The 27,800-nt window shown below is 45.4% G+C and overlaps 3 protein-coding genes across 3 annotated transcripts; all 3 read right to left on the reverse strand.

Annotated features, from left to right (window-relative positions):
• Window positions 1-801: 801 nt before the first annotated feature.
• Window positions 802-3,351, reverse strand: LOC120685085 (mitochondrial fission protein ELM1-like). Its single transcript, XM_039966926.1, has 8 exons — window positions 3,133-3,351; window positions 2,761-2,984; window positions 1,832-1,928; window positions 1,526-1,726; window positions 1,298-1,424; window positions 1,070-1,182; window positions 927-990; window positions 802-824 (listed from the first exon to the last, which is right to left on the reverse strand). Exons 1-8 carry the CDS (start codon window positions 3,313-3,315, stop codon window positions 802-804), a joined length of 1,032 nt encoding a protein of 343 aa, XP_039822860.1. The 5' UTR covers window positions 3,316-3,351.
• Window positions 3,352-10,178: 6,827 nt separating this feature from the next.
• LOC120684416 lies at window positions 10,179-12,052 on the reverse strand. The gene is made up of 3 exons (XM_039966282.1): window positions 11,832-12,052; window positions 11,678-11,764; window positions 10,179-11,586 (listed from the first exon to the last, which is right to left on the reverse strand). The coding sequence occupies exons 2-3, from the start codon at window positions 11,703-11,705 to the stop codon at window positions 10,436-10,438; spliced, it is 1,179 nt and encodes a 392-aa protein (XP_039822216.1). The 5' UTR covers window positions 11,706-11,764; window positions 11,832-12,052; the 3' UTR covers window positions 10,179-10,435.
• A 2,628-nt stretch (window positions 12,053-14,680) lies between these two features.
• Window positions 14,681-16,349, reverse strand: LOC120686728. Its single transcript, XM_039968937.1, has one exon. The coding sequence runs from the start codon at window positions 16,333-16,335 to the stop codon at window positions 14,899-14,901; it is 1,437 nt and encodes a 478-aa protein (XP_039824871.1). The 5' UTR covers window positions 16,336-16,349; the 3' UTR covers window positions 14,681-14,898.
• Window positions 16,350-27,800: the final 11,451 nt, after the last annotated feature.

Genomic DNA, 27,800 nt, shown 5'->3' on the forward strand with positions numbered 1-27,800 from the left:
CTGGGAGCTCGAAAGCAGAAAGACAGATCTAAAGCAGTAAAAACAAGTGGCAGCCGGTGGGGTAAAACCTAAGTTACCGCTTCATTTTATAATGGCGGTGGCAACATGGTAAAAACACCCAATAGGCCAAAAGTCCATTGCAAATCGCGGAAAAAAACGGGATTTTTAAAGAGACATTCCTTTTTTCTGAGATTACATTCTGGAAAAGAAAACACTCACATCCCTAGTTGATTACTCGACACCCTTTTCCTTAACTGGGATTACATTCCAAAACAAGGATAAGTACTCGACACAGTACAACTACTCGACATTACAACTCGAGTACTTTTTATTACATAACTTTACAAACGACTCGGGCTTGCATGCTTGCTACCTGGATCTCCTAGAGCTTCTAGTCGATGCTTGCTGTAGCTAGATTGGTCCGAAGCTGTGACAAAGTACAAACTTGTTATTCCCATTTCGGTAATAAAGATATTTGTATTCAGGGAGATAAGCTACAAGAGTATGGAGGCAGATTACAGTAATCACCTCACAAGTCCTCTTGTAGCATCTTGCAGAGAAATTTCTCCTTTTTCCCGAACATTTTGTGGCAAGATCAAGCTTCCCCGCCAGAGATGTCAGTTCTTGGGCACCCAGAAATAGGCAACCCCAAGGATGTGACACAACAAGACCCAACCCAACGACTCCAAATCTGCCTCATTGGAAGATGCAAGGACATGATGTCCAGCATGGATCCGATGAGAGCTCTAGGGATGCAGGAGGAGGCAGTAGAGACTTCTCTTGTCACTCGTAAGTTCTCTTCTAGCATCTTTTGTTGGAAGGAACTACATAAAATTCAGGAGGGCGAGAACAAGAACACCAAGGAAAAGCCATGATCAAGATCCTAGGTCGAGTAAGAGTAACTTGCGCTGTTTTTAAGAATGTACCTTGGTTGTCCCAAATGTAGACCTTGGGATGTCCTGCAAACTCTTGAAGTATGACATCGGCAATCTGCCAGCAGAGATCATACACATTTTTTATTGTCCGAAGGTAACCCTACTCATACTGTAACAGCAGACAGGTGCACTACCTTTTGTGGTGTTTTTCTGGAGAATGAAATTCGGACACTCCCGCAGCTGTCTAGCACATTATACAGAGAAGTTACGAGCTGTGTGGCGAGGTCTGCACCATATGTACATTTCTCTGAACATTGAAAAACCAAACCACATTCATCTGAGTATGATGAAAAGACAGCCAAGATCACTAGGCCACAAATTGAAGCACAGAATGAAATGTGCCAAAACGATGTAAGAGATACTTGTCGGTCCTCCAACGTTGACAATCAGTAGCGGCTTAGTTAAAGGGGCAAGCTCATCACGCCATGCTATATGAGCAAGACGTAGGGCAGCAGGATCAGCTTGGTGCAGCGCCCCAACAGTAAACATCTACACTACCAACAAATTGCTCTGAATCAGCGTGCCATCGCTTGGCAGCAAGTGACTTTCTTCCACTGATGATAACCGAGGAATGAGAAAGCATGGCGTACCAGATTCTTCGGCGGCTGCTCTCGTGGAAAAATCCATCTCTGCAACAGGCTTGGAACTTCTTGTTGGTGTCCACCCTTAGCAGTCGAAGTGTAGTAATCGTGACGAGGAGCCACCACCAAGTCAAATCTTTCAGGGCGAAACCTGGGGTGTCGCATCCGGATTATCTCGAAGAAGAGCCGCATCTTCAGCATTATATCGACCTGCGCAAGGCAAGCATTATGTTTCATTTAGTGGTTCTGGAGCACTAATACAAAAAAACAGTGATCGAAACCCAGTATGTTGAGATCGAGTAGTTTGAATGCTACCTGAATGACAAAGACACAGTCTGGAGCTAATTTCCTTATCAAGGCTGAACACGATATTGTTTCTTGGCCACAAGCAATAACTAATGTTGGGCCTTCCCTGGAATAAGAGTTGACTGTCACGCGGCATCATTGCATACGAGTGTCTCTTTTACAGGGATCCCTGATGTTGTGGACTTGTGGTAACTTGCTTTCTTTGTTTCTAGAATGATCTACGACGTAATATATACTTACTTATACTTCCTTTGTTCCAGAATATAGCTACGTTTAGGTTGTCTTAGGTCAGACATTATTATGACCATAAATAGCAAAAAAAAAATTACACTACCTCCATTTCAGAATATAGCTACGTTTAGCCTTTTTCAGACAGATTAAGAAGTGTGCTGAAATATGTCTCATATACCCTTCATTAAATATGTACATGCATGTATATATGATCTATATGTATGGCAGGTATACTTGCCTTGTATGTCTCCATCTAAATAACAGGAATTGTGGAGGCTACTATTTATTGATCACTAGGAACACAAGATAATAAATTCCTAGAGGGTTATTTTTGTCCGTTTACCCATTTAATCAAGCTTCAGAACTCAAATGTAGCTGTGTTTTGGGACAAATTTTGAACGCTAAACGTAGCTATATTATGAGACGGAGAGAGTAAAAATTATGTCTACAGATTCCTCGTGAAACCAACGACTATCATAACATGTAGCCTTTTTTATTTCAAATAAATTATTTATTATACATTATTGGTGAAAGATAAAAATATCTTACTAGCACAAATCTAAAAGCTATATGCTATGATGGAGGTAGTAATTAGCTAATAACCAGCTTAGCCGACCCATCCAGTGTGTTTAAACGAAAGAGCAAGCGATATATATGAAATTATGAATGGAGAAAGATTTACAGCAAAGATTTTTAGCTTTTATTACTTGTCGAATGTGTCGCGAGCGGCGGCCACGATCTCCTTGGCGTCCGCTTCCGGAACAGAAGGCGACAGCGCGGCGAGTCCGCCATTCGGGACGTGTTTCTGCGGCGTGTTCGTCCCTGCTCTGCGGGAGAACGGCCTGACAAGCAATTTGTCTATCAGTTTGTGCAATGAGACGGGGATGACGCCCAGCCAGTCGTTGATCCCTCCTCCCGGCCTCGTCACGCGCTACATGAGAAAGTTTTGCAAGGAAAAAAAGTTCAAGCTTCCGCAACACTTCATGGAAGATGGAACACAAATAAGCAACCCAAATGATGAATACTTGTGAAATTAATGGCACAGGAAACTTATGTGGAAGGGTGGTGGATTGACTGACGTAGACGGTGAGGTTGTCGCTGGCGATGCCGAGGGCACGGACGAGGGCGACGCACTGGTTCTCGGAGCCGGGGGAGCCAGTGCCGATGAGGACGGCGCGGCGGATGGCGTTGGCGCCACCGCCGGCGAGCTCTGGTGCTTCCATGGCGCCACGGGGGCTCCGGCAACCGGATAGGTCGCCCATTAGGAGCGATTGCAGCTGATGTCGATCCAGACGCACGCGCCGGCCGCTTCCAGCAGCAGGAAGCGTCCTCCTCTTCTTAAGATTGGTATGGTATGGACCACGTTTTAATTTTTAAATTTGTTCGTTCTGATCTACCAGCCGGCCGGGGCAGGTAGCTTGTCGTAGGATAGAGATGACACTGCTGGCATCTCTGACATCCAAATAAATATAAAGACCCTTACAAGCAAATAATCGGTTGGACCAGCTTGTTTTCTGCCGATCGAGAGGCTAGAGAGAATGGCACATGATACCAGCTCAGAATCCGCTGCGCACTCTAACATGGAGGCTGCCATATGGTCTTTGTCTTTGGACCAGCTTCTTTTCTGCCAATAGGCTAGAGAGAATGGCACATGCTACCAGCTCCGAACACACCGTTCTTCATGGCACGAATATTCCCACAGAAGTGGCACTTTCCGCTGCCCCCGTCTTTGACCTCGTCGCGCAGCTTCCAGGAAGCTTCTTTCTTCGGCGAATCATGGAGCAGTTGATCACCACGCGGACGTAGTAAAGCCCATTGCCAACAAAATTGTTGACATTTTAGAGCAGCCCTCTGACGGAGAGGCATAAACTTGTTTGTCTTAAGGCAAAATATGCTGTAAAATGACGGTGTATCACTTGTGAACATATTTTGTCTGTGTGCTCTGCAGACACTATACATTGTTAAAAATAGGTTGTGTTATATCATAATTTATGTCTGCATGTGGTAGCAAAGTGCTCGACTTATGTACTGTAGACTCTTGTGAAGAGAAGTACTAGATAATCGAGGACCGAAGGTAATTCTTGGTATGAGACTACTAGGTTTTGATGCCCTAAACAATTAATGGTTTAGCGAATACCATAGCTAGTCCAAAAAAATATGTCACTAATAGGTTTTGATGCACTAAATCTCGAAAGGTTTAGCGAATACCAGAGCTAGTCGAAAAAAATATGTGACTACTAGGTTTGATGCACTAAACTTCGAAAGGTTTAGCGAATACCAGAGCTAGTCGAAAAAAATGTGACTACTAGGTTTTATTTGATGCACTAAACCTCGAAAGGTTTAGCGAATACCAGAGCTAGTAAAAAATATGTGACTACTAGGTTTTGATGCACTAAACCTCGAAAGGTTTAGCGAATACCAGAGTTAGTCAAAAAAAATATGTGGCTACTAGGTTTTGATGCACTAAACTTCGAAAGGTTTAACGAATACCAGAGCTAGTCGAAAAAAATGTGACTACTAGGTTTTGATGCACTAAACCTCGAAAGGTTTAACAAATACCAAAGCTAGTTGAAAATATGCGACTACTAGGTTTTGATGCACTAAACCTCGAAAGGTTTAGCGAATACCAGAGCTAGTAAAAAATATGCGACTACTAGGTTTTGATACACTAAACCTCGAAAGGTTTAGCGAATACCAGAGCTAGTCCATAGATAGGTAGTACAGCCCGAAGAATTACATAGGAGAAATAATTCCATCTTTTGGTTGAATGAAAAGTACTCGATCGAACTCAAAATTTGAGTATTTTTTATTTAATATGTAACGATACTTGACTCGATACAAGTGTTTCATCATCCAACCAAGTGTTATGGGGGTTCCGAAACAGACCATTGTATGGTACAAAAATTGAAGTAACATAGTCACTGTGTGCTAGTGCCATCATCGGCGGGAGAAGGAGGTACTCCCAGGGCTTTGTGCAGAGTGATGCATTGGAAAGTCAAGTGCTAGCTTGGACTTCGGGTGCAGGAAGCACTAAGCATGTAACTTGCCGTAGACATGGTCTTGAGTTGGTGGAGCTTTGCCTTTCGGCTGTCTTCTCAGTGATGGAGGAATAGGGCTGACATGGTGGCATTTGCGCGAGTTCCACTCGCGGTCATCCGGTAGTCGATAATTTGAGGTTGGGTTTTACGCTTCTTCTTCTTCACGTTCCTTCCTTCTAGAGATGATTACTGTGTGGGCGTCTCGTCTGATGTTGATGACATTACAGAGATCACTGTTGGAGTAATCGGAGGAGTCGCCAACTTGTTGTTGTCGACGTTCTACTACAAGGCGGCGCCTTATGTTCCTCTTCTGATTGTGTATTCTCTTTAGTTCACTCTGGTCATCGACCAAGTGTATGGTGACTGTGACGCCTTGGGGAGGTGGAGGCATTTCGAGGTTGCCTACTTCTGTTGGGGTTGGAACTACTTCGCATCAGAAAGATATTCGTCATAGTCACTGGAGTTGTAGTCGACAAGATCAACTCTGCCCATTGGGTCATCTCCATGATCTTCGATCTCTGAGATTATCGAGATTATCACCATGAATATTTCGCGATCGGGATTGCGGATCTCCTGGGTGTCATCTTCTTCTATCGGGAATCCTTCTTGAAAGGGTAGGTCATCGTTCTGGGAGCTATGGCTTCCAAGTTTTCGACGATCTTGCCTATCATTCCGGCTTTGAGGTCTTTCATTTATAGGACAATTGATGGTAGAGTCCTGATCTGGTTCCAATTTTTGTTCCGAAGTAAATTCTGCCCCATCGGAAGTCCGAACCCTTTTAATAGCTCCCTCTTTCCTAGTTAAGGTTTGAACCGCTAGATCTTCTCCGAAACAGAGTAGGAATCGGGGTTTGAACCTTTGTGGTGAAGGGCCACACGGGGGGAAAGTCCGAGAGTGCAACGGAGAAGGTCTTCATCATATGGAAAAGTATCTGGAGGCAACCATCCTCATTCCAATCGGATGGCAAGGTCGCTCATGTAATTGTTGTACTTTTGTAGATTCTCGAGTTCTTCATGTGAATAAGGGGAGTTTGGTTCTTCTGATGTTGAAGATTCCTTTGTCGCGGGGGTAGGTGAGTTTGGAAAATGAGTTACGGACTTGGATTGGTGAATAGTATTACATCACCGAGTCAAGTAATCTTCGATCGAAACAGAGTCATCTGGTCGACTCATGTTTATAGGGTGTCTGTCCAATCGATGTAGACGAGGACTGGGCATCCTGGAAGTACGATTTGCAATCTTGATCTGGGATTTATCCCATAGTTCCTTGGCTTTTGACCTCTCCCAAAACTCTTTGATCTTGTCAGGGTTGGACAAACTTTCCAAAAATAGGTCGATATCGTATGACCACTCGGCAAGATCATCGAGGGAGTCTGGTCCATCGAGCTCATCTAAGTAGTTGATAAATGCTTGATGCGGTCAAAATATGAGAATTCTGAAAAAATTGGTTCGCAGGAGTGGTCAGAAAAGTGATCCGCATTAGACCCAGAGAGAGTATGACCCATACAAACGAGTCGTGGGTTGTACTCCTTGGTTTTCCAGTGGTTCTCTGATCCGACCACCTCATGCTTTTCAAGTCTTCCATCGCGGAGTGTGTCTTCTGCTATTTTAATGCAATAGGCAATTTTGTCATCAATGCGATCGAGTCCTGAGAAGATGCCGCCCGAACGATCAAGTCAAGGACTAAAATTCTCAGCTTCAGTGCGCGGTTTTTTCTTGTGGAGAGAGGGTTCTGCAAGATGGATGCAGTCTGCAAATGCTGCGTGAAAAACGGTCTACGCCGTCGAGTAGATCAGAGTTAGCTACCCTTGGGCGTGGGATTGCCATTAGATTTTTTAGGTAATTTTCGATCGGAATGGGCGGAATCTCGTTGCTTGCTGGCTCTGTGTTATCAAGGTCATAGTCCTGATGGACGTCTCAGACGGCAACCTCTCGGTTAACGATGGCTCCCGGCCTTGTGATTTCCAGAAGATGATCTAGATCTTCTTCCAATTCAGAAGGCGATTCGGTTGTGGTTACATCGAAATCGAATTGTTTTCGGATTTCCTTGACGTGAATCGGAAGAGGGATTTCGTCGAGATGGTCGACGAAATCTCGATTGCGCAGCGTCGAACGACTTCTGATGCTTCCGGTGCTCTAGAGTCGATCAGGTGGCTATCAAAGCCACCTGATCGACTAGGATAGCCACTTCGATCAAGTGGCTATTAAACCATTTAAACGGTTTAAACGCCATCTAAACCGTTTAAATGGTAAAGAAAGGGTGACCGATTGTTTACCGTTTAGCATCAAGGATAACCATGTTTATTTTTTAGCGCTGTGAATTTAAATTGGGGATGAATTTAAATCAGGAGGGAATTTGTGAGGGGGGTACTATGAAAGGAGCGATGGCAGTTTGGACGCATTTTAACGGCTATAATTTTTGTGCTAGTGTTTTCATTGCCTGCACCAAAAACTCCTCCGCCTCCTCTTGTTCATCTAGCATAACATGTTTTTTGTTCACTCCCTAAAATGGACAGCAATGTTCCTCTCGGGTTTGGCAGTAACGGTGCCAAGGTAGTAACAATGACTAGTTACAAGCCCAAACTGTTGTTACATAACACAAAAGGCATGGGGCGTAAGTGATAGAACGCATAGGGTGTGTGTGTATACCCGAGGCCCAATATGGGCCTACACTCCCAATATGGGCCTCGAGTATACACACACAGCTATACATTCTATCAGTAAGATCCATTCAGTTTTTGCATTATTTATTATCACCTTCCATTCCTTAAGTTTTGAACAACCTAGTGTTTTAATACTTCAGTTATTAGTATGTATTTACAACTTAGTGTTTGGATTCCTTCAGTTTTGTATCATTGATATTATTGTCTTCCACTCCTATTTTTCATTATCCGATTTCCTAGCACTTATTAGTATGTATTCAGTTTTTGCAACACTTCTAATTATTCAGTGCTAAAAGTTTAGCTTAGCTTCAGTGTTAGCTGATATATCCTGCGCTGGACAAAAAATCCCTAATTATAAGGAAAAACACAGTATTACACCTCTCTACAAGCAAAATCTAATGATGGAGTCATAGCCCAAAGACACTATCAGTAGGCATGGTTCTTCAGTGAACTACTCATCACCCAACATCTAGCTTTTGTATTGTTTTATGTCCATCAACAAACTAGTTACCATTTGGTTATTGTTAAACATTGGGCCTCTTTTACATTCATTCTCTTATTTTCAATTGTTTGATCATCTGTGTTCCTCTTTTGTTGTGCAAGTGTATTCTCACACTTGCTCCTTGCTGAGTTTCAGGTTTGGCCTGTTATGTTGTACTCTCATGAAGCCTTTGTTTGGATCGCACTACCCCTTTTTGTCATGTCTGAAATAACTAAATCTATTTTGTCTTTTTATATGCCTCCTATCTGGAATGCTACTGAAGTCATTTAGGAGATGAGTAGGCTGGATTAGGTGATCCCTTCAAATGCTTCAGGGGTGCAGCTTTCATGTATTTATGCCAAATTTGGTTTTATATATTTTAAGCAAATAATTATTTCTGGATATGATGGACTTATTGTTTATAGCATTCACTTATCAGGTTTTATTCTTGATCTTTTTTCCCCCAAGTAACCTTGGCATATTGATCTTACATACAATCCGTTTTATCTGAGAAGCAATTCAATTTTGCAATTGTACAGATGACTTGTTTCAGAAAGCAGTAACATGAGCTATTTTTTATTCGATTTAATATGTTATTGTGGTCAATGAACAACTAAGATAAGGAATTTTTTTGCACTCCCAAAGCAGATATTGCTAGCGAAGCAGACTACCTCTGAAGTTCTTGGTCTGAAGTTCCACAGTTCAATTTCAGTCTAGCATGTTGTAAAGTTTTCAGTGTCTAACGGAGAGATTCTAATTTTTCAGTGCTAATATATGCAGATGTATGCAGTTAACTAATGGATTAATGAGCATATTTAGTGATAATAAACGAAGACTTTATGGCTTGACAGATTGACATACTTAGTTTGCAGTGTCATCTCATAATCGATGGGAGAGGAGTAGCGAAATATGAATGTTACCTGTGTAGAATCTGTGGTTGGTTATTTGCTTTTGGTGCCAATTATATATTATTTCGGTCTTGAAATGCTTTCCGCCTTTAAAATAAAAATTACAGAGACAACTTCATATATCAAGGGCAAATTTAATCTATCCTATTTGTGGTGGAATGACATTACAGAGATCAAGTGCAAATTCAAGACATTACCTATTATTGAAAGCTGTTGTCTCAAATTTGATTAGGTGTTGGCAGAGGCAGGAGCCAGACCACACGAGAACAAATCTGAATGATTTATATTTTCATTCTCACTCAATTTTTAAAGTGCTTTCCTATTTTTGTTTCTGAGTGAGAATTAAGGTTCTACCAGTCACCTTCCCTTTTTGCTATATTGGTGACGTGTTAAAATTTTATTGGTGAAAAGTGATTGATAACTTCATACAAAATCACCCGGATGATGGGTAGCATTTTAAAACTTTTTACCACCCCTAACGGGAGGCGTCGGCGGAGTAGGAGGCGGTAAAGTTACCTTCTATATTATGCATTTTTAGATTTTTTTTTACCTCAGAAGATCATTGGTGGCATACGTCCGTTCTTTTCTTTTTCCATGTATGTGCTGAACATGTACAACTTCCCGGGAATGGAAGAATGGCATGCATACCCCTGAACATGTCAGTGGGCTAAATGGTTGTGATATGTGTGTGTTGGGCCTGCGAGCCCAAGTGGAGTAAATGACCCAGCCCGTGTAACTGAATCGTTAACTGAAACTCTGAACTCCAATTCCTCTGTTCTCATGTTCTTGTTCTGCTGTTGTTCTCCCCTAATTTATCTGCAATTTCCCTACTAATAACCCCTCTACTATTCCAGATTCAACAGTACAGGCAATTTACTGACATATTTTAGCCGCCAATCATTTTAGGAACTAAGATCCCGCTCGAAGAGACAGCATGCATGCCTCTAACAATAGCAGAATATTTCACCATGATCCATATGAATCCAGTCATAAGAAATAACAGTTCCAGAATGTAAAACAAAGATGAGAGGGGATAAACAGCATGAGATGTGCCAATTTAAAACTCGCATGTAGACCATTTGAGGCATGTACAAAAGCATTGCAGAAATCAGTTTCTGCCGCTGATCCCAGTTCTTCTAAAGTTAAGGTATCCCTCACCATATAGGCGGGAATATGAGAACGGAATGAACATGCATAACCCCCCTACAGATTGAGTTACAAAACACCATGCAGAATCTCTGAGAGCAAACTGCAGCACCTGACCACCCAATAGATATCTTCTCCTGAAGCACATCATTCGGAAGGAAACAACCACACCGGGAAACCGAGGTTGCGCTCTGATGCGCTAGTGCTGCAAGGTAATGGCTGAACAATGGGCCCTGTCCTACCATCTCTCATGCTGTACACAAATGTGTCATGAGGGTTGTAATGATCAGGACCAAAGTAGATAAGGTCACCTTCAACTCCGTCGTGCTGACCAGCAGGAAAGGACTTGCTGCCACCTAACCCAACGAAGATGCAATCACTACCGAAGCTGCGGATCTCAGTGAGTCCAACTGGGTTCGTGCTCAAATCCATTGCAAACACTTTGACCTTAACTCTGTTCCTGGCTTGGTAAACAGCATAGTATCTGATGATTAATAACAGTCTTCCGCTCCACTCCACCATGTTGCAGCTCAATTCATGATAGAGCCCAAGAGTGCTCGGGAGGAGCTTTTCGATCATACAATCCTTCATACGAGAGATGGTGACCCCACGCTCATCCTCACTTATCTCAAAAGCGAAGAGGCATGGCGTGAACCTCCAGAGCACGTACAGCTTCCCTTGATAGAAGGCGATATCAATGTGCCCAGCAAGCAGAGCATGATGGCAAACGCGCCATGACTTCATCCCGGACCTCCAGAGCGCCAGTTCAGGCTTGGACCAGCGGATTATGAAAGCGGCCACGATGCAGTTGGGTCCTGACTCCGGCGAAGCGGAGAGCGCCGCTTTGCGCAGCGAGCAGTCGGAAGTGCCCAGGGGCGGCAGACGGCGCACCTCGTGGGAGAAGGCATGCACCAAGAAGCACTCGCCGCCGGCCTGTCCGGCGCCCACGAGCCATGCGTCGTAAGAGCCCACGCAGCAGGCGTTGTCAGCGTCCAGCTCCGGCGGCATCCAGGCGCGCCGCGCGGGCGCCAGCACGCCCCCGGGGGTCAGGCCCGCGAACCTGAACCTGGGGAGCACCAGCAGGGGCAGCGGCGGGGCCACGCCGCGGCCGCGCGCGGCGGCGCGCCACTGGCGGCACACGGACCGCACCCTGGCGCGGTCGGCGGGGCAGGGGAGGAAGCTGAGCACGATGCCCAGGGCGTCCGGCTGGAGGCCCGCCCACGACGACCACGGCGGGTCCTCGCCCCCCGCGTCAGTTCTCGCCCGCTTCTCTTGCGGCATTTCGTCGAACACCTCACCTGCACAAGCCAGCCAACCACCTGAGACCGTGAGACCGTGGCGCTGCGCGACAACCAAAATCAACGCAGTACGATAGAGGATGGTGCTCACCGCCGGCGGTTTCAGTCACGGAATTCATCGCCGCCGGAACCAGTGCCGTGGGCCTCTTTATCTGAAGAATCCGAACATCCGAGCAAGCTGAGCCAAAGCAGTAGGGGTAAGAATCGGGCAGGTTATTTTCCATTTTTAATCGATAGACGCTTACGAATTCGGGATGGCGATCTCGATTAGCAGCAGGAGCGGGGAGATGACTGCCTTTGGAGCTTGAGATCGTCTTGTTCTTCTGATTCAAAAGGGCGAAATGGTTTCGATCGCTCAAAACTGCAATTGCTGAAGCACCTACAGTGAAAGGCCGGAGCTCAACGATTAGGGTTTCCTTCCATAAGAATCGCAAAAAAATATATTATATAACGATTAGGGTTGGGATCAAAGGTTCAAGAAAGGTAGATCTAGGGTTTGATTGTGGAGATTTACCTGATCCGGATCCAAACCGATGATCGGTGAAAGTAGCCAGACGACGAGCGGAAGACAATGCACGACGAGCGGAAAACGATGCACTAGGGTGCCTCGTGCCACGATGGTGAAGGATGACCGGTGAGTGATGAAGATTAATAGGTGCGACATCTCTTGGTGGTAGGAGGGTCATCGAGATCGAAAAACATGGCGTGGAGGTCTAGATGGATGCTTGAGTCGGAGAAGCACTTAGTGGTGATGGATGAGAAAGAAGGTGTTCTTAGACTGCAAGGAGTGCCCAGGATGCAATGCCTCTAGGTGTGAGCAATGGAGGTGCGGTGGATTTTGGATGGGAGAAGAAATGAGAAGGGGTGGACGGGATTAAGTAGGCTAGGGGCAAGCAGTGGCGGTGAAGTTAGGTGGAGCGTGACAAGAAACGTGAAAGAGGTTGGTGGATGTTAATTAGGTTGGAAGCCAGCGGTGGCCGGTGGAAGAAAAAATAAGAAAGGATAAGTGTGAGTTATTAGTCGAGTGGTATAGATATATCTAGATATTTTTTGGTTCCATTGGAGCTAGATGAATTTGGCCAGCCTATGACTCTTGTAGAGATGGATTTTGATATAAGAACCCAAACCTGAAAAGTTTGTGCTGGCTTAAACCCAGCCCAACAATTTATTTTAATTATTTTTAACATAAAAATAGAAATATCAAGTCCGGCCTTACCTCCCATGGGGTGGTTATATATGGGTACAAAATTTACCAAGCTTTTTGAACGGAGGTCAAATTTTGCTCATATATAGTGACTGAGGAAATAAGAAAGTGGAAATGAGGTTGCTGGCTTTACATTCATGTACCAAACTAAGTTAATCGGTGTTTTTCAACTTTCAAGGATGAGCAATCTTTTTTCTAAAAAACCAATTACGACAATTTTATTACTCGGCACTATCAGCTATTTCACCCATTACATGACCCTGTGCCAGCCATCTCTATTACATAACAAAGAAGAATTAACATCTAAATGTAACCACAATTTGACTAATTCATGAGCCATCCGATTTGCACGGCCTCCGGATCATACGGATCTTATTTTCCTATAAGAACACTGGTGCTGCAGAGGAATGAACAGGTAATTTTTAAAGAAATGGCACCAGCTGCTGAGCATCTAACTCAGTCTAGAAGCCAATTCCAAGTCCCAAGGCCAATGTGATCGCCTCCATTACAACATGCAACTCTAGTACTCTACCATGCAAGCATCAGATATATATATGCATTTTCATTTTCGATATCCCCAATTTGGCAGCAACGAATTGCCAAATAGGTGGTGACCTGTTTAGCCGCACTTCGATTTTTAATGTCCAACCACAGCCACCAAAATACAGCAATGGCCATGTTTGGATACTCTAACTCGGTTAGAGGTTAGAGCTAGTTTCTAACTCATAACTACTTCTAGACTAACTCTAACTAAAGAGGTGTTTGAATGTATGGGTTAGATAGACAATAAATACATTTTTTCAATCATTTGGCTCTTTTAATGTCTCTTTCCAGCCAGATCTGGTGTGGCTAGCTTTTGTGTGACCTTCACAAATGAAGTAACGAAAACACGAACTCGACGTAGCTGGCGAGGACGGCGGCCAGGGCGAGGCCCGCCGGCGCGCTCTGGACCACCCAGAACACCATGCTCGTGGGCACCGCCATGGCGAGCGACTACTGCAGCACCTGCGCGCCCGCCGTCGCCGCCCACCTCGCGCGCCGCCCGCGGACGCCGCCGCCCTCCGAGAGCGCACACAACGCCAGCAGCGACGTGAACACGCAGAAGCTGGCGAGCTGCGGCGTGAAGATGGCCAGGAGCACATACTCCTCGCACACTGCCAGCGCTCGGACCGGGGGGGAGGGGGGCTCGGACGGGGAGGGCTCTCGGGGTCCGCCTCCTCTGTGCTCAGACCGGAGCTCGGGGGGCACCTCCTCGGGCGAGCTGGTGGCCCGGAGGGGGCCGGCTGGCTAGTGGTGCTCAGGCGGAGGGAAGAGGGCGCCCTGGCGGCGCTGAGGCGGAGGGGGCAGCTCGGCCCTCGCGGCGCTGAAGGCGGATGGGGGAGCTCGGCCGGTCGGCCCTGCCTGCGGGGGCAGCTCGGCCGGGCGGCGCGGATGCGGAGGGGAGGGCCCAGCGGCGCGGATGAGAGAGTGGGGTGCGGCCCGACGGGATCCAGGGGAGACAAAGGTGTGAAGGGGAGACAAAGGTGTGAAAAAAGTGGGTCCCACTTCAATCTAACCCAAATAAGCATCCCTTCGAGGGTATAGTTTTTTTGGGTGGTTAGATGCATCTAACCCACTCTGTTTGGATACTTTTGGGTTAGATGACTCCAATCTAACCCAATCTAACTCTAACCCATGGATCCAAACAGGGCCAATAATCAGCTATTTCCATATCAGAGCCAAGAAATTAGAAATTTATCCAACATACCTTATAATTGTAGTCTACATTTGCCAGGTGGAAATTACCATGAAATCACTTTATTCAAAAACTTCCATTTGACTATACCAAAATCATCAACCTTAGAGGACAGAATTCCACAAACACAACCTTAGATAGGAACTCAGACTCTTCCGATCCACAAGTGCATAAGCGCTAATACCTCTCAGAGGAACTTGAAAAAAAACCTTAAGAACACAAAACTTTCCTACTAAAAACAGTCACCGGAATCAGGCATAAAACAGTATGACACTTGTTTCAGCTCTCGGAAATGGCGCCTGGCCCCAATCAATCATTAGTGTACAATAAAACTCATCAGGATCAGAGTGACAGAGTTGACCTGCAGCAGTGTTCATTCAGGAGGAAACAGCCATGTTGGATGCATCAGCCTACCATCTGGCGCCTGAAGTTTGTCCTCCGGTATGTCTGCAGCAAACGGTGCCATTGTACCATCTTTCATGCTGTACACAAATTTATCCAAAGGGCGGGCATTTTTGTCAGGGGGGAGGTATCCATCAATGAAGTAGATACGATCATCTTCAACTCCATCACACTGACATGGACGAAATGCCCTGCTGTTGCATGGGCTGATGAAGACGCAGTCGCCATCCAATCTCTTGATCTCGGTGAACCTGACAGGGTCTGTGCTCAAGCTCGCCTCGAACACCCTGACCTCAACAATTCTCTGCCAAGTTTCAGCATCGACGTCGCTCGTGTACGTCGCGACTATCAAGAGCTTTCCACGCCACTCCACCATGCTCCAGTTCTGGTGGTAGCCGTCCGTGACCTCAGGCCATTCGATTTCACGACGGTCGATACGAGAAACGACGATGAGGCCGCCGCTGTCGTCATCGGAGGAGGAGGAGGAGGAGAGATCGAGGGAAAAGAGGTCTGTGGTGAGCTCGCTGCAACTGAGCATATAGAGCTTCCCCTGGCAGAAGACTACATCGGTGAACTTGGGGACACAGCTGCCGGAGCACACGCACCATGACTTCGTTCCAGGTCGCCAGAGAGCAAGCTTGGTAGTGTCCTCGATCATGGAGATGGCGGCCACAACGCAGCCGGTCCCCGGCTCCGGTGAGGACGACAAGACCACCTTGCGAAACGACATCACACACTCCGCAGCATTGATCACGCAATTCATCACCGCATCGGAGCCGCCGCCATTGGCGATGGGGAGGGACCTGCTGATGAGTGCGTCGTCGGGGTGGGCGGCGGCGGAAGGAGCCGGGAGGCGGACGACATCGCCGGAGAACGCGTTCATCAAGAAGCACCGGAGGTCACCAATGCCGCGGCTTGGGTCGCGCTCCGCGCCCACGAGCCATCCCTCGAACGAGCCGACGCAGCGTGCGCCGTCACTGCCAACCTCCTCCGCCGCCTCCGTCTCCGGCAGCGGGACGCGGCGGCGCGCGCCCGTCATGGTCCCTTCCTCGCGGAAGCTGGCGAAGGAGAAGTCGGACAGCACGAGCAGGGGCAGCGGCGGCGGCCGCTGCCGGTGGTGGGGCGCCGCGGCGCGCCACGCGTGGCAGACCGAGCGCAGCCTGGCGCGGTCCTCCAAGAGGGCGAGGCGGCCGACCACGACGCCGAGGATGTCCGCCGGCAGGTCCGCCCATGGCCGGCGCTGCGCCTCCAACTCCAACTCGTCGTCGAGCCTCGGTGTCTCCGAAGCCGGGAGGCCCGGGCCCGGCACGCACACGCACTTGGTCGTGCACCTTGCCTGCGGTACCGCCACCGGAGGTAGAGGCGCGTGACAAGCCTGATCAGCCGAGGTTCCTCTCCGGCGATCCATGACCGCCGGACAGGGTCGTGGTGCTGGTGCCTCTAGCTTGCTCCATGAGCAACGGGTGAATCGATCTCTTGTATGGATGGATGCTAGACTGGGCCTGTGAGGGTTGACTTTGATGGTTTCCAAGCGCCAGTGGTTGGTTTGGTTGACTTGACTTTGAGGGCTTCCAAGACTTGTTCAACATGTTGAGAATGTTTCATTCTAGAAACCCTCACCTCCCACAAACAAAACAAACAATTGGGATTTTGTTAACTTGTCATCCAATGGCTCTGTTTCTTCCTCATTCCTCCTCCAGCCGTGACATCTTGCTTTAGAAAAATGTCATCCAATAGGTAGAAGAGCAAAGTACCTGGGCACAATTTAACAATTTAGAAAATGAACTAGTGCCTATCTTGTCAACTCTTTCTCTATGAAGAATGGTCATTGTCATTTCTAGACTAATTTGTGGCTTCTAATAAAATACAACTTTTGCTTCTCAAAAGCCAGTGGTTTCAAGAATTGGTTGTTTATTATTTGAGCTTTTCACTTATGAGAAGCAAAAGCCAGTCATGAAAGTATATATGACTTTTAGGACAAAGACAAGTCCGGAAACAAGCCAATTGGCCTGCCCGAAATGTCATATTGAGTTGACCTGAAATACAGTATTGCTTTAGCAATCACCAAGATCTACCAATTGACAGTTGTGTATACGCGTGCTTTCTAGTTGATTATTACAAGGTCAGCACAAGTGCAAAAGCACCAAGACTTCTCATAGTAATAGGAACTTGAAAACAATTTAAGCACACACAAGTTTGCTACAAAAAAACAATCACTGAAATCAGACATAAAACAGTATCACCATTTTTTCAGCTCTCAAAAATACAACACCATGGCACCTGGCCCCAACAAGTCTCGTTACTAGGGAATTTAAGGTCAGAGTAGCAAATAAAGGGTGTGTTTAGTTGGTGAAAAGGATTGGGTTTTGGTACTGTAGCATATTTCATTGTTATTTTACAAATAATATCCAATTATGGACTAATTAGACTTAGAAGATTCAGCTCGTGCTAATCAGTTAGACTGTGTAATTAGTTATTTTTTCAACTATATTTAATGCTTTATGCACGTGTCCGAAGATTCGATGCGACAGGTAATGTGGAAACTAAACGGGGCCTGACCTGCAGCAGTTTATTCAGGAAGAAACAACCATGTTGGATGCATCAGCATGCCATCTGGCGCCTGAAGTTTGTCCTCTGGTATGTCTGTACCAAATGGTGCCATTGTACCATCTTTCACGTTGTACACAAATGTATCGAAAGCGCGGGCATTTTTATCAGGGGAGAGGCAACCATCAATGAAGTAGATAAGATCGCCTCCGACTCCATCATACTGACGAACGGAAGGACTTGCAGCCTGCATGGGCTGATGAAGACGCAGTCTCCATCCAAGCTCTTGATCTCAGTGAATCTGACAGGGTCTGCGCGCTCAAGCTCGCCTCAAACACCCTGACCTCAGCAATTCTCTGCCAAACCTCAGCACCAGTTGTGTACGTCGCAACTACTAAGAGTTTCCCACGCCACTCTACTACGCTCCAGTTCTGGTAATAGCCTTCCGTGACCTCGGGCATGTCCATGTCGCGACGCGAGAGACCATCAGGCCGCCGCCGTCGTCGTCAGAGAGCTCCAAGGAGAAGAGGTCTTCGGTGAGCTCGCTGCTACTGAACATGTAGAGCTTCCCCCGGCAGAAGATGACATCGATGAACTTACCCACGCACACCATGACTCCATTCCAGGTCGCCACAGAGCAAGCTCAGTAGTATCCTTGGCCATGGAGATGGCAGCCACAACGCAACCGGTGTAACACCCAGGTGTTGATTACCTAGAATTGAGGTTAACATGGCCATTAGCTTTAAATCTATATGACAAAAAAAATCACTGGATAAAATTTAGCTGGACCCTTCCGACCGGTGTTAGCGACCGGTCAGGCCAGTTGAATCTGCTTCTCCTGTTTTGGGCCCACAATAATTAAAATCACTTACTCTCTCTCTTTCTCCCTCACTCACAGCTCACTCTCCTCTCTCCCGTTCACTCCCTCCCTCACTCTTTCCCTCACGTGCTCCCTCTCCCTAGAGCCCTAAACCTCAAATCCTCCACCCCAACTTGAGCTCAATGCCAAGAAGGCTTCAAGATGGCGTGGAGCACCTTCTTCTCCACACGCTCCTCCCCGGAGTGCCCTCGATTTCAAGTTCTTCGCGCCGAAAAATCTCATTCATGGTATTCCAACTTGTGCCGGCCCGATCTATCTTTCTAGGAGGTTTTAAGTGATTCCCTTTGGTCAATCATCTCTATATGTATCCCCCAACTAGGATCAAAAAGGGTTTCGATTTTTGTTGGTTAGTTTTTTCCCAATAAGAATTTCTATTTTTGACAAGAAACATGCTTATCGGAACTTCCAACGCACTTAAACCCAATCGGCCGAGCACCCTTTGACGGAAGAAAACCAAAACCTCCGACAATCATTGGAATTTCCGACATTTTGTCGGAACTTCCTACACATTTATTTTGGTTTGGCCGAGCGCCTCTTGTCGGAAGAAACTCAAAACTTCCGATGGGGGTCGGAACTTCCGACACTAGGTCGGAACTTCCGATCAGCACTGAGCAGCAGAGCTTGTAAAATGCATAGCAAATTGCAAAAAAATCAGAAAAATACAAAATTAATTTTGTTAGCTTCGTATCTTCATGCTCTATATGATAAAACCATGAAATGTGTTGTTTGATAACTTTTTATATACAGTTTTATTTATGATAGATAAAATGTTTTTATGGCTTGTTAAATACATAATTGGAGTTAGAGCCATGCTGTAAATGTAAGACCAGTCGGGTTAGTTTTGTTTCAACATATAGTAACATTTGCATTGCATTAATTGTCATATCATGTGCATACGTGTAGCAGCCGCAGCGGGGGAGGTTGTCTACGAGGTGGTTGCGGAGCCACGGGAGCCGCCCAAGCAAGCCCAGGAGGAGGAGAGGCGTGAGAACCCAGCCCAAGGCCCAGTTGAGCCTAGCACTGAGCAACAGCCCGAAGGCAAGCCCCAGAGCATAACCTATTATTTTAAATTATGAATTATTATATGTTTATTACTTGTGCATTATGTGTTTAGGAATTGTTTGGAATCTTAGCTGCATGATCCCTAGGTTTCCTTGATCTTACACTAGTATGTGTAGGTCGATAACCTTGCCATGCTAAATAGAACTCGGTAGAAGTCGAGTAATTTCCTATTACTCGCAAGATATAGGATGTTTCTATACTTCAAATATATGAAATAATCTATATGGAGGAAAGGAAAGGAATTGGAGACCGGCGGGGAATGTTTAGCCCCGTCTGTGTCGCTTAAGGACCGTACCATTGTTGGCTGTGCTGATCAGAAATTGAATTGTACTAACCGCATGCCGGGAGTAGGAGGTAGTCGAAACTGATAAGCCGAGTACTGCCTCACTTCGAAAGTACAGAACCCCATCCCACCCCTTAGGGTAGTCGAGTGGCCACAGAGAATTGGGGTTGTATGTATTTACTTTTGGTGGTCTCTCGCGGGGCTCGGCTGACTATACGATGGTGGGGCGGTTCTGTAGTTCGAGGTGGGGAGGGGAATGGTTGGCTCGTATAGTCCGACGGGGCCAATACGTGCCGTGTTGGTTAGGTCCACCTTGCAAGTTTAAATCGGATCGATTCGTCGTGACTCGCGGATATGAGAGTCTTGATCTCTTGGTCACATCGTAGCGAGAGAATGGAATAAAATGAAATGAGATGAAATAGTTGATGATATTACCTAATCAATTGTTTGTCCATATTGATTGTGATAGATATGAAAATCATAGATAACTAGCAAATCTATTGAATTGAATTGGAGCTAAAATTTTGCAAATAAAGATCTACTTTTAGTTGCTTTTCTGCAAAACATACCACTAGCCAGAAAGTCTTGCATGTCTAGATAAGTGGGCTAAGTATACCTATTGGTCGGGTAAGTCTTGCTGAGTATTAGTTGCTCAGGGCTTTGTTGAAAAATTATTTCAGGACCTGCACATGTAGATTTCTGTTTGTGCTGCGCCAAATTTGTTCGCCTGGACGCGGATGGTTGGAACGTTGAAGAACCCGATGTGTAGTCTTGTAGATTGCCAAATTGCACATTCATGGGCTGAACGTGTAATTCGTTTTGACACTTCTATGGCGTAGTCGTCGGAGTTTATATTTATCAAACTTTGAGTTGGATGTTAGTCAGACTTGTAAATTATTTATGTATTCGAACATGGTTTGTAATACTTAATGTACAGAGTTATGTATTATAGTGTTTGTTTCAAGTAGTTATCATATTGTACCATCTGTGCTCACCTTCGCGTGGGCTACCGGTATTGTTTCGATCGGGCCGTGGGTTGAAACAGGCTGTCAAGTTACACTTAGTTAAGCTAATGCGCCTGATGTGTTCAAATAATGGCCATTACGCTTAATTAAGCCGGTTTAACTTGGCAGTTCTGTCACAGCTGGTATCAGAGCCGAAACACACCGGGGGTGGTGCGAATATTACTAATTTCAAGGCTTAAAAAAATAGAAATGAATTTCTAACTTAGAACTAGTCACGTATGATGATTATTCATAATAGCCCTATATAGTAGTTGGTTAAGTTATAATTTTTCATGTGGAGTTTTTGTTGGACAGAATGACGTAGGATGCTCATGCATCATACCATTCATCATTTCAGTTGCATTCGGGAGTTTGACTTAGGGGCTCATGCATTGTATCATTCATTATTTCAATTGCATTTGGGAATTTGGTTTAAGGGTTACTCTACACTCACTCAACACTGAAACCCACACCATATGAATTAATACTCCACCTTCTGCATTTATCCATGATTTGAATTTTAGTTGATGTCGTGATTATTTTTATGTAATCAGGATAATGTAACTAATCCCATCATGGTTTAGTGTAGAATGGCAGACCAGGGTGATGGAGCCCCACCGCCGCCTCCTAATTTGGTAGAGGCTATTGCGGCTATACTCACTGGGCGTGATGAGCAGACGGCACTCCTCCGTCAGCTCGTACAACAAGGTGCGGCGCCGCAGCAAGGGAACCACAATCACAACCAGCCGCTTGTTCCAAGGTATCATGAATTCTTGGGTACCCTGCCCCCGCTCTTCCATAAGGTAGATGAGCCACTAGAAGCAGATAGTTGGCTTGAGACAATTGAGTCCAAATTCACCTTATATCCATACAATGATGGGGACAAGGCTGCATTTGCAGCTCAGCAGCTCAGGGGTTCCGCACGCACATGGTGGGATAATCATGTGGCCATGTTTCCTGCTGGCACTCAGTTTTCCTGAGCCGAGTTTAAGGAAGCCTTTCGAGCACACCATATTCCGGCAGGAGTGATGCGAAGGAAACTTGCAGAGTTCCTAGCTCTGAAACAGGGCAACAATAGTGTGCTGCAATATGCCCAAGCCTTCAACACGCTGTCTCAGTACGCTGGTTATCATGTGGATAGTGATGAGAAGAAACAGGCTTGCTTCAGGCAGGGGCTCAGCAGTAAGCTCCAAGATCGCTTGGCCATGTTCAAATTCAACACTTTCAGTTAGCTAGTCAACAGAGCTATCATTCAAGAGGATGCTCATTTAGCTCACAAAGCGGATAAGAAAAGAAAGGCTATAGCAGTTGGCTCTTCTAGCAGCGCTCCACAGAAGTTTCGCCTTATGCAGTCTGAGCCACAGTGTGCCTCATATCAACCACAATGGGCGTATAGGCCTCCACAGCAATAGTGGGGCTATAGGCCACCTTAGTACCCACAGCAACAGGGAGCAGTTAGATCCCCAGTGCCCCAACAGAATGAGCAGAAGGTTTGGGTGCAACAGCAAAGGGTGCGCCCGAACATGCCTCCATGCTACAACTGTGGACAAGTGGGCCACTTTGCACGTGATTGCCGGATGCCACCTAAGCAAGGCCAGAATTCCAACCAATCAAATCAGAAGAATAAGGTGGCTCACTTCAAACCGGGGCAAGTGCACTACACTACCCTTGAGGGTATTCCCGAGGGAGCTCCAGTAATGGTGGGTACGTTTTCGGTAAATGATCAACCCGTTACTGTATTATTTGACTCTGGTGCATCACACACATTCATTAGCAAGGAGTGTGCCATTAGACTGGGATTGAAAATAGAAAACATGCCAAGTCCGTACAATATTCACTCACCCGGGGGGCAATTAATTACCAACCAAATTGTCAGACGAGTGTCCCCCCAGTTACAAGGAAAGGTTTTTACCACACACCTTATAGTTCTACCAACTCAAAAAGTGGATATTATACTTGGCATGAGCTGGATGAAGGAACAATTAGTTCTTTTAGACACTAGTTCGCATTCTGTGCACATCAAACCATCTATTCATGGTTCTATGACCTTGACTCTGAGGGACCATATGCCTTCGACACATACGGTGAATCAGGTTGAGGCCAAAAGTTTGGCTGAAATACCAGTGGTGTGTGAATATCCGGTTGTTTTTCCGGATGATTTGCCAGGCATGCCACCTGATCGTAATGTGGAGTTTTCTATTGAATTGCAACCGGGCACGACACCCATTTCTCGAAGACCTTATTGGATGCCACCCAATGAACTAGCCGAACTAAAGAAGCAATTACAGGAGTTGCTTGATAAGGGATTTATTCATCCTAGCACTTCACCTTGGGGTTGCCCGGCGCTCTTTGTTAAAAAGAAGGATCAAAGTCTCAGGTTATGTGTGGACTATAGACTCTTAAATGCTGTTACAATCAGAAACAAGTATCCACTTCCCCGAATTGATATTTTATTTGATCAGTTAGTCGGGCCCAAGGTCTTTTCAAAAATTGATCTCCACTCAGGTTATCATCAGATAAAAATCAGAGCGGAGGATATTCCCAAAACAGCCTTTGCTACCAGATATGGACTTTATGAATATCTGGTCATGTCTTTTGGACTGACAAATGCCCCGGCTCACTACATGTATCTCATGAACTCGGTGTTCATGCCTGAGTTGGACAAGTTTGTTGTGGTTTTTATTGATGACATTATTATATATTCCAAAAATAAAGAAGAACATGCCGAGCATCTCCGCATCGTTCTCCAATGACTTAGAGAGCACAAGTTGTACACCAAATTCAGTAAATGTGAATTTTGGCTCAAGAAGGTGCAATTCCTAGGTCATATCATATCTGAAGATGGCATTTCTATTGATCCTAGTAAGATCCAAGATGTTTTGCATTGGAAGGCTCCTACATCTGTTTCAGAAATTCGGAGTTTCCTTGGGCTAGCAGGTTATTACCGGCGGTTTGTTCCAGATTTTTCAAAAATTTCTAGGCCCATGACTGAGTTGATCAAGAAAGGGGTGAAGTTTAATTGGGATGACAAATGTGAACATGCTTTTCTAACTTTGAGAAAGATTTTGACATCTGCCCTTGTCTTGGCTCAACCTGATATTTCTCGACCCTTTAAGGTATATTATGCATCAGGTATGGGTTTAGGTTGTGTCCTCATGCAAGACCGTCGAGTAATTGCTTATGCTTCCAGAGGACTCCGGCGTCATGAGGAAAATTATGCCACTCATGACTTGGAACTAGCAGCAGTGATTCATGCATTAAAAATCTGGCGCCATTACCTTCTGGGTAATCCAGTTCATATATACTCAGACCACAAGAGCCTCAAGTATATTTTCACCCAGAGTGAGCTGAAATTGCGCCAGAGGCGGTGGTTGGAATTAATCAAGGATTATGACCTAGAGATTCATTATCACCCGGGTAAAGCCAGTGTTGTTGCAGATGCTTTGAGTAGAAAAACAAGTTGCAGCTGCGTCTCCGCCACCGCTTTGAATGAAACTTTGTGCCAAGAAATGGAAAAATTAAATCTGACCATTGTATTGGAGGGTACCCTTGCTAATCTTACCCTCACACCTACACTTCGGGATCAAATTACCGCTACTCAAAAAGATGATGTTGGTATGGGCAAAATTAGACAGGCTCAGGGAGAACGATCCTCAGGTTGAATGTTTTCATCAAGATAGTGAGGGAGTTCTTTGGTTTAGGGATCGGTTAGTGGTGCCTAAAGACTTGGAGCTCCGAAAACAAATCCTTGATGAGGCTCATCTCTCCAGGTATTCCATCCACCCAGGCAGTAATAAAATGTATCAGGATCTGAAACAACAATTTTAGTGGACAAGGATGAAGCGGGAAATTGCCAAATATGTGGCTGAATGTGATATTTATAAAAGGGTAAAGGCAAGTCATTTAAGGCCAGTTGGTCCACTTCAACCCTTGAATGTTCCATCAAGAAAATGGGAGGACCTTAGTATGGATTTCATTGTTGGCTTACCCAAGACATCAAAAGGTTATGACTCTATTTGGGCTATAGTCGATCTACTTACCAAGTCAGCCCATTTTCTTCCAGTAAAAAACCTCTTATACTGCAAGACAATATGCTCAACTGTACATGGACCGTATTGTGAGTCTTCATGGTATTCCTAAAACAATCATATCTGACCGAGGTTCATAGTTTGTTGCACGATTTTGGGAACAATTACATGCATCACTGGGTACTCATCTTATCCGTAGCTCAGCTTATCATCCCCAAACCGATGGTCAGACAGAAAGAATAAATCAGATTCTTGAAGATATGCTTAGAGCCTCAGTGCTCTCTTATAGTAAGAAATAGGATGAATGTTTGCCGCTCGCTGAATTTTCTTACAACAACAGCTATGAAGAAAGCATCAAAATGGCACCTTTTGAAGCATTATATGGATGGAGATGTAGAACTCCTTTGAATTGGTCAGAAGCCGGTGAAAGAAATTTCTTTGGGCCCGATAGGGTTGGGGAGGCAGAAGAACAAGTTCGGCTCATACGGAAAATTTTTGAAATTGCACAATCCCGACAAAAGAGTTATGCAGATAAGAGACGCCGGCCTCTGATATTTGAAATCGGTGATCATGTTTACCTTAGGGTATCTCCGATGAAAGGGGTTCAGTGGTTTGGTATGAGAGGCAAACTAGCGCCCCACTATGTTGGACATTTTCCTATCATTGAGCGGTGTGGGCCAGTAGTATATCGAGTGGAGCTTCCTCCCCATCTATCGGCAGTTCATAATATTTTCCATGTTTCCCAACTCAAGAAGTGCCTTCGTGTTCCAACCGAGGTGGTTGATATGGAGAATCTACAACTGGAAACCGATCTTGTTTATCCCGAGCATCCTGTTAAAATTATTGACCACAAGACAAGGGTTACTCGGAATCAAGTTAGCAATTTCTATAAAGTACAATGGAGTAATCACTTTGAGCGAGAAGCTACTTGGAAAACGGAGGAATTTATTCAATCCAAATATCCTGAGTTGCTACAAGCTCATCAAGGTACCTAACCATTCCTCTCATTTCAATTTTTGCACCTCCACCAAAATCTTAGGACGAGATTTCTTTTAGGGGGGAGGATTGTAACACCCAGGTGTTGATTACCTAGAATTAAGGTTAACATGGCCATTAGCTTTAAATCTATATGACAAAAAAACCACTGGATAAAATTTAGCTGGACCGTTCCGACCGGTGTTAGCGACCGGTCAGGCCAGTTGAATCTGCTTCTCCTGTTTTGGGCCCACAACAATTAAAATCACTTACTCTCTCTCTTTCTCCCTCACTCACAGCTCACTCTCCTCTCTCCCGTTCACTCCCTCCCTCACTCTTTCCCTCACGTGCTCCCTCTCCCTAGAGCCCTAAACCTCAAATCCTCCACCCCAACTTGAGCTCAAGGCCATGGAGGCTTCAAGAAGGCGTGGATGACCTTCTTCTCCACACGCTCCTCCCTGGAGTGCCCTTGATTTCAAGTTCTTCACGCCGAAAAATCTCATTCAAGGTACTCCAACTTGTGCCGGCCCGATCTATCTTTCTAGGAGGTTTTAAGTAATTCCTTTTGGTCAATCATCTCTATATGCATCCCCCAACTAGGATCAAAAAGGGTTTCGATTTTTTTGGTTAGTTTTTTTCCCAATAAAAATTTCTATTTTTGACAAGAAACGTGTTTATCAGAACTTCCTACACCATGTCGGAACTTCCTACGCACTTAAACCCAATCGGCAGAGCACCCTTTGACCGAAGAAAACCAAAACCTCCGACAATCATCGGAACTTCCTACACATTTATTTTGGTTTGACCGAGCGCCTCTTGTCGGAAGAAACTCAAAACTTCCGATGGGGGTCGGAACTTCCAACACTAGGTCGGAACTTCCGATCAGCACTGAGCAGCAGAGCTTGTAAAATGTATAGAAAATTGCAAAAAAATCAGAAAAATGCAAAATTAATTTTGTTAGCTTCGTATCTTCATGCTCTATATGGTAGAACTATGAAATGTGTTGTTTGACAACTTTTTATATACAATTTAATTTATGATAGATAAAATGCTTTTATAGCTTGTTAAATGCATAATTGGAGTTAGAGCCATGCTGTAAATGTAAGACCAGTTGGGTTAGTTTTGTTTCGACATATAGTAACATTTGCACTACATTAATTGTCATATCATGTGCATACGTGTAGCAGCCGCAGCGGGGGAGGTTGTCTACGAGGTGGTTGCGGAGCCACGGGAGCCGCCCAAGCAAGCCCAGGAGGAGGAGAGGCGTGAGAACCCAGCCCAAGGCCCAGTTGAGCCTAGCACTGATCAGGGATTGAATTGTACTAACCGCATGCCGGGAGTAGGAGGTAGTCGAAACCGGTAAGCCGTGTACTGCCTCACTTTAAAAGTACAAACCCCATCCCATCCCTTAGGGTAGTCAAGTGGCCGCGGAAAATTGGGGTTGTATGTATTTACTTTTGGTGGTCTCTTTCGGGGCTCGGCTGACTATACGATGGTGGGGCGGTCCGTAGTTCGAGGTGGGGAGGGGAATGGTTGGCTCGTTTAGTCCGACGGGGCCAATACGTGTCGTGTTGGTTAGGTCCACCTTGCAAGGTTAAATCAGATCGATTCGCCGTGACTCGCGGATATGAGAGCCTTGATTTCTTGGTCACATCGTAGCGAGAGAATGAAATAAAATGAAATGAGATGAAATAGTTGATGATATTACCTAATCAATTGTTTGTCCACATTGATTGTGGTAGATATGCAAATCATAGATAACTAGCAAATCTATTGAATTGAATTGGAGCTAAAATTTTGTAAATAAGGATCTACTTTTAGTTGCTTTTCTGCAAAACATACCACTAGCCAGAAAGAATTGCATGTCTAGATAAGTGGGCTAAGTATACCCATTGGTCGAGTAAGTCTTGCTGAGTATTAGTTGCTCAGGGTTTTGTTGAAAAATTATTTCAAGACCTGCACATGTAGATTTCTGTCCGTGCTGCGCCAATTTTGTTCGCCTGGACGTGGATGGTTGGAACGTTGAAGACTTCGATGTGTAGTCTTGTAGATTGCCGAATTGCACATTCGTGGGCTGAATGTGTAATTTGTTTT

The sequence above is a fragment of the Panicum virgatum genome, chromosome 8N, assembly GCF_016808335.1.
Source record: "Panicum virgatum strain AP13 chromosome 8N, P.virgatum_v5, whole genome shotgun sequence".
NCBI lineage: Eukaryota > Viridiplantae > Streptophyta > Magnoliopsida > Poales > Poaceae > Panicum > Panicum virgatum.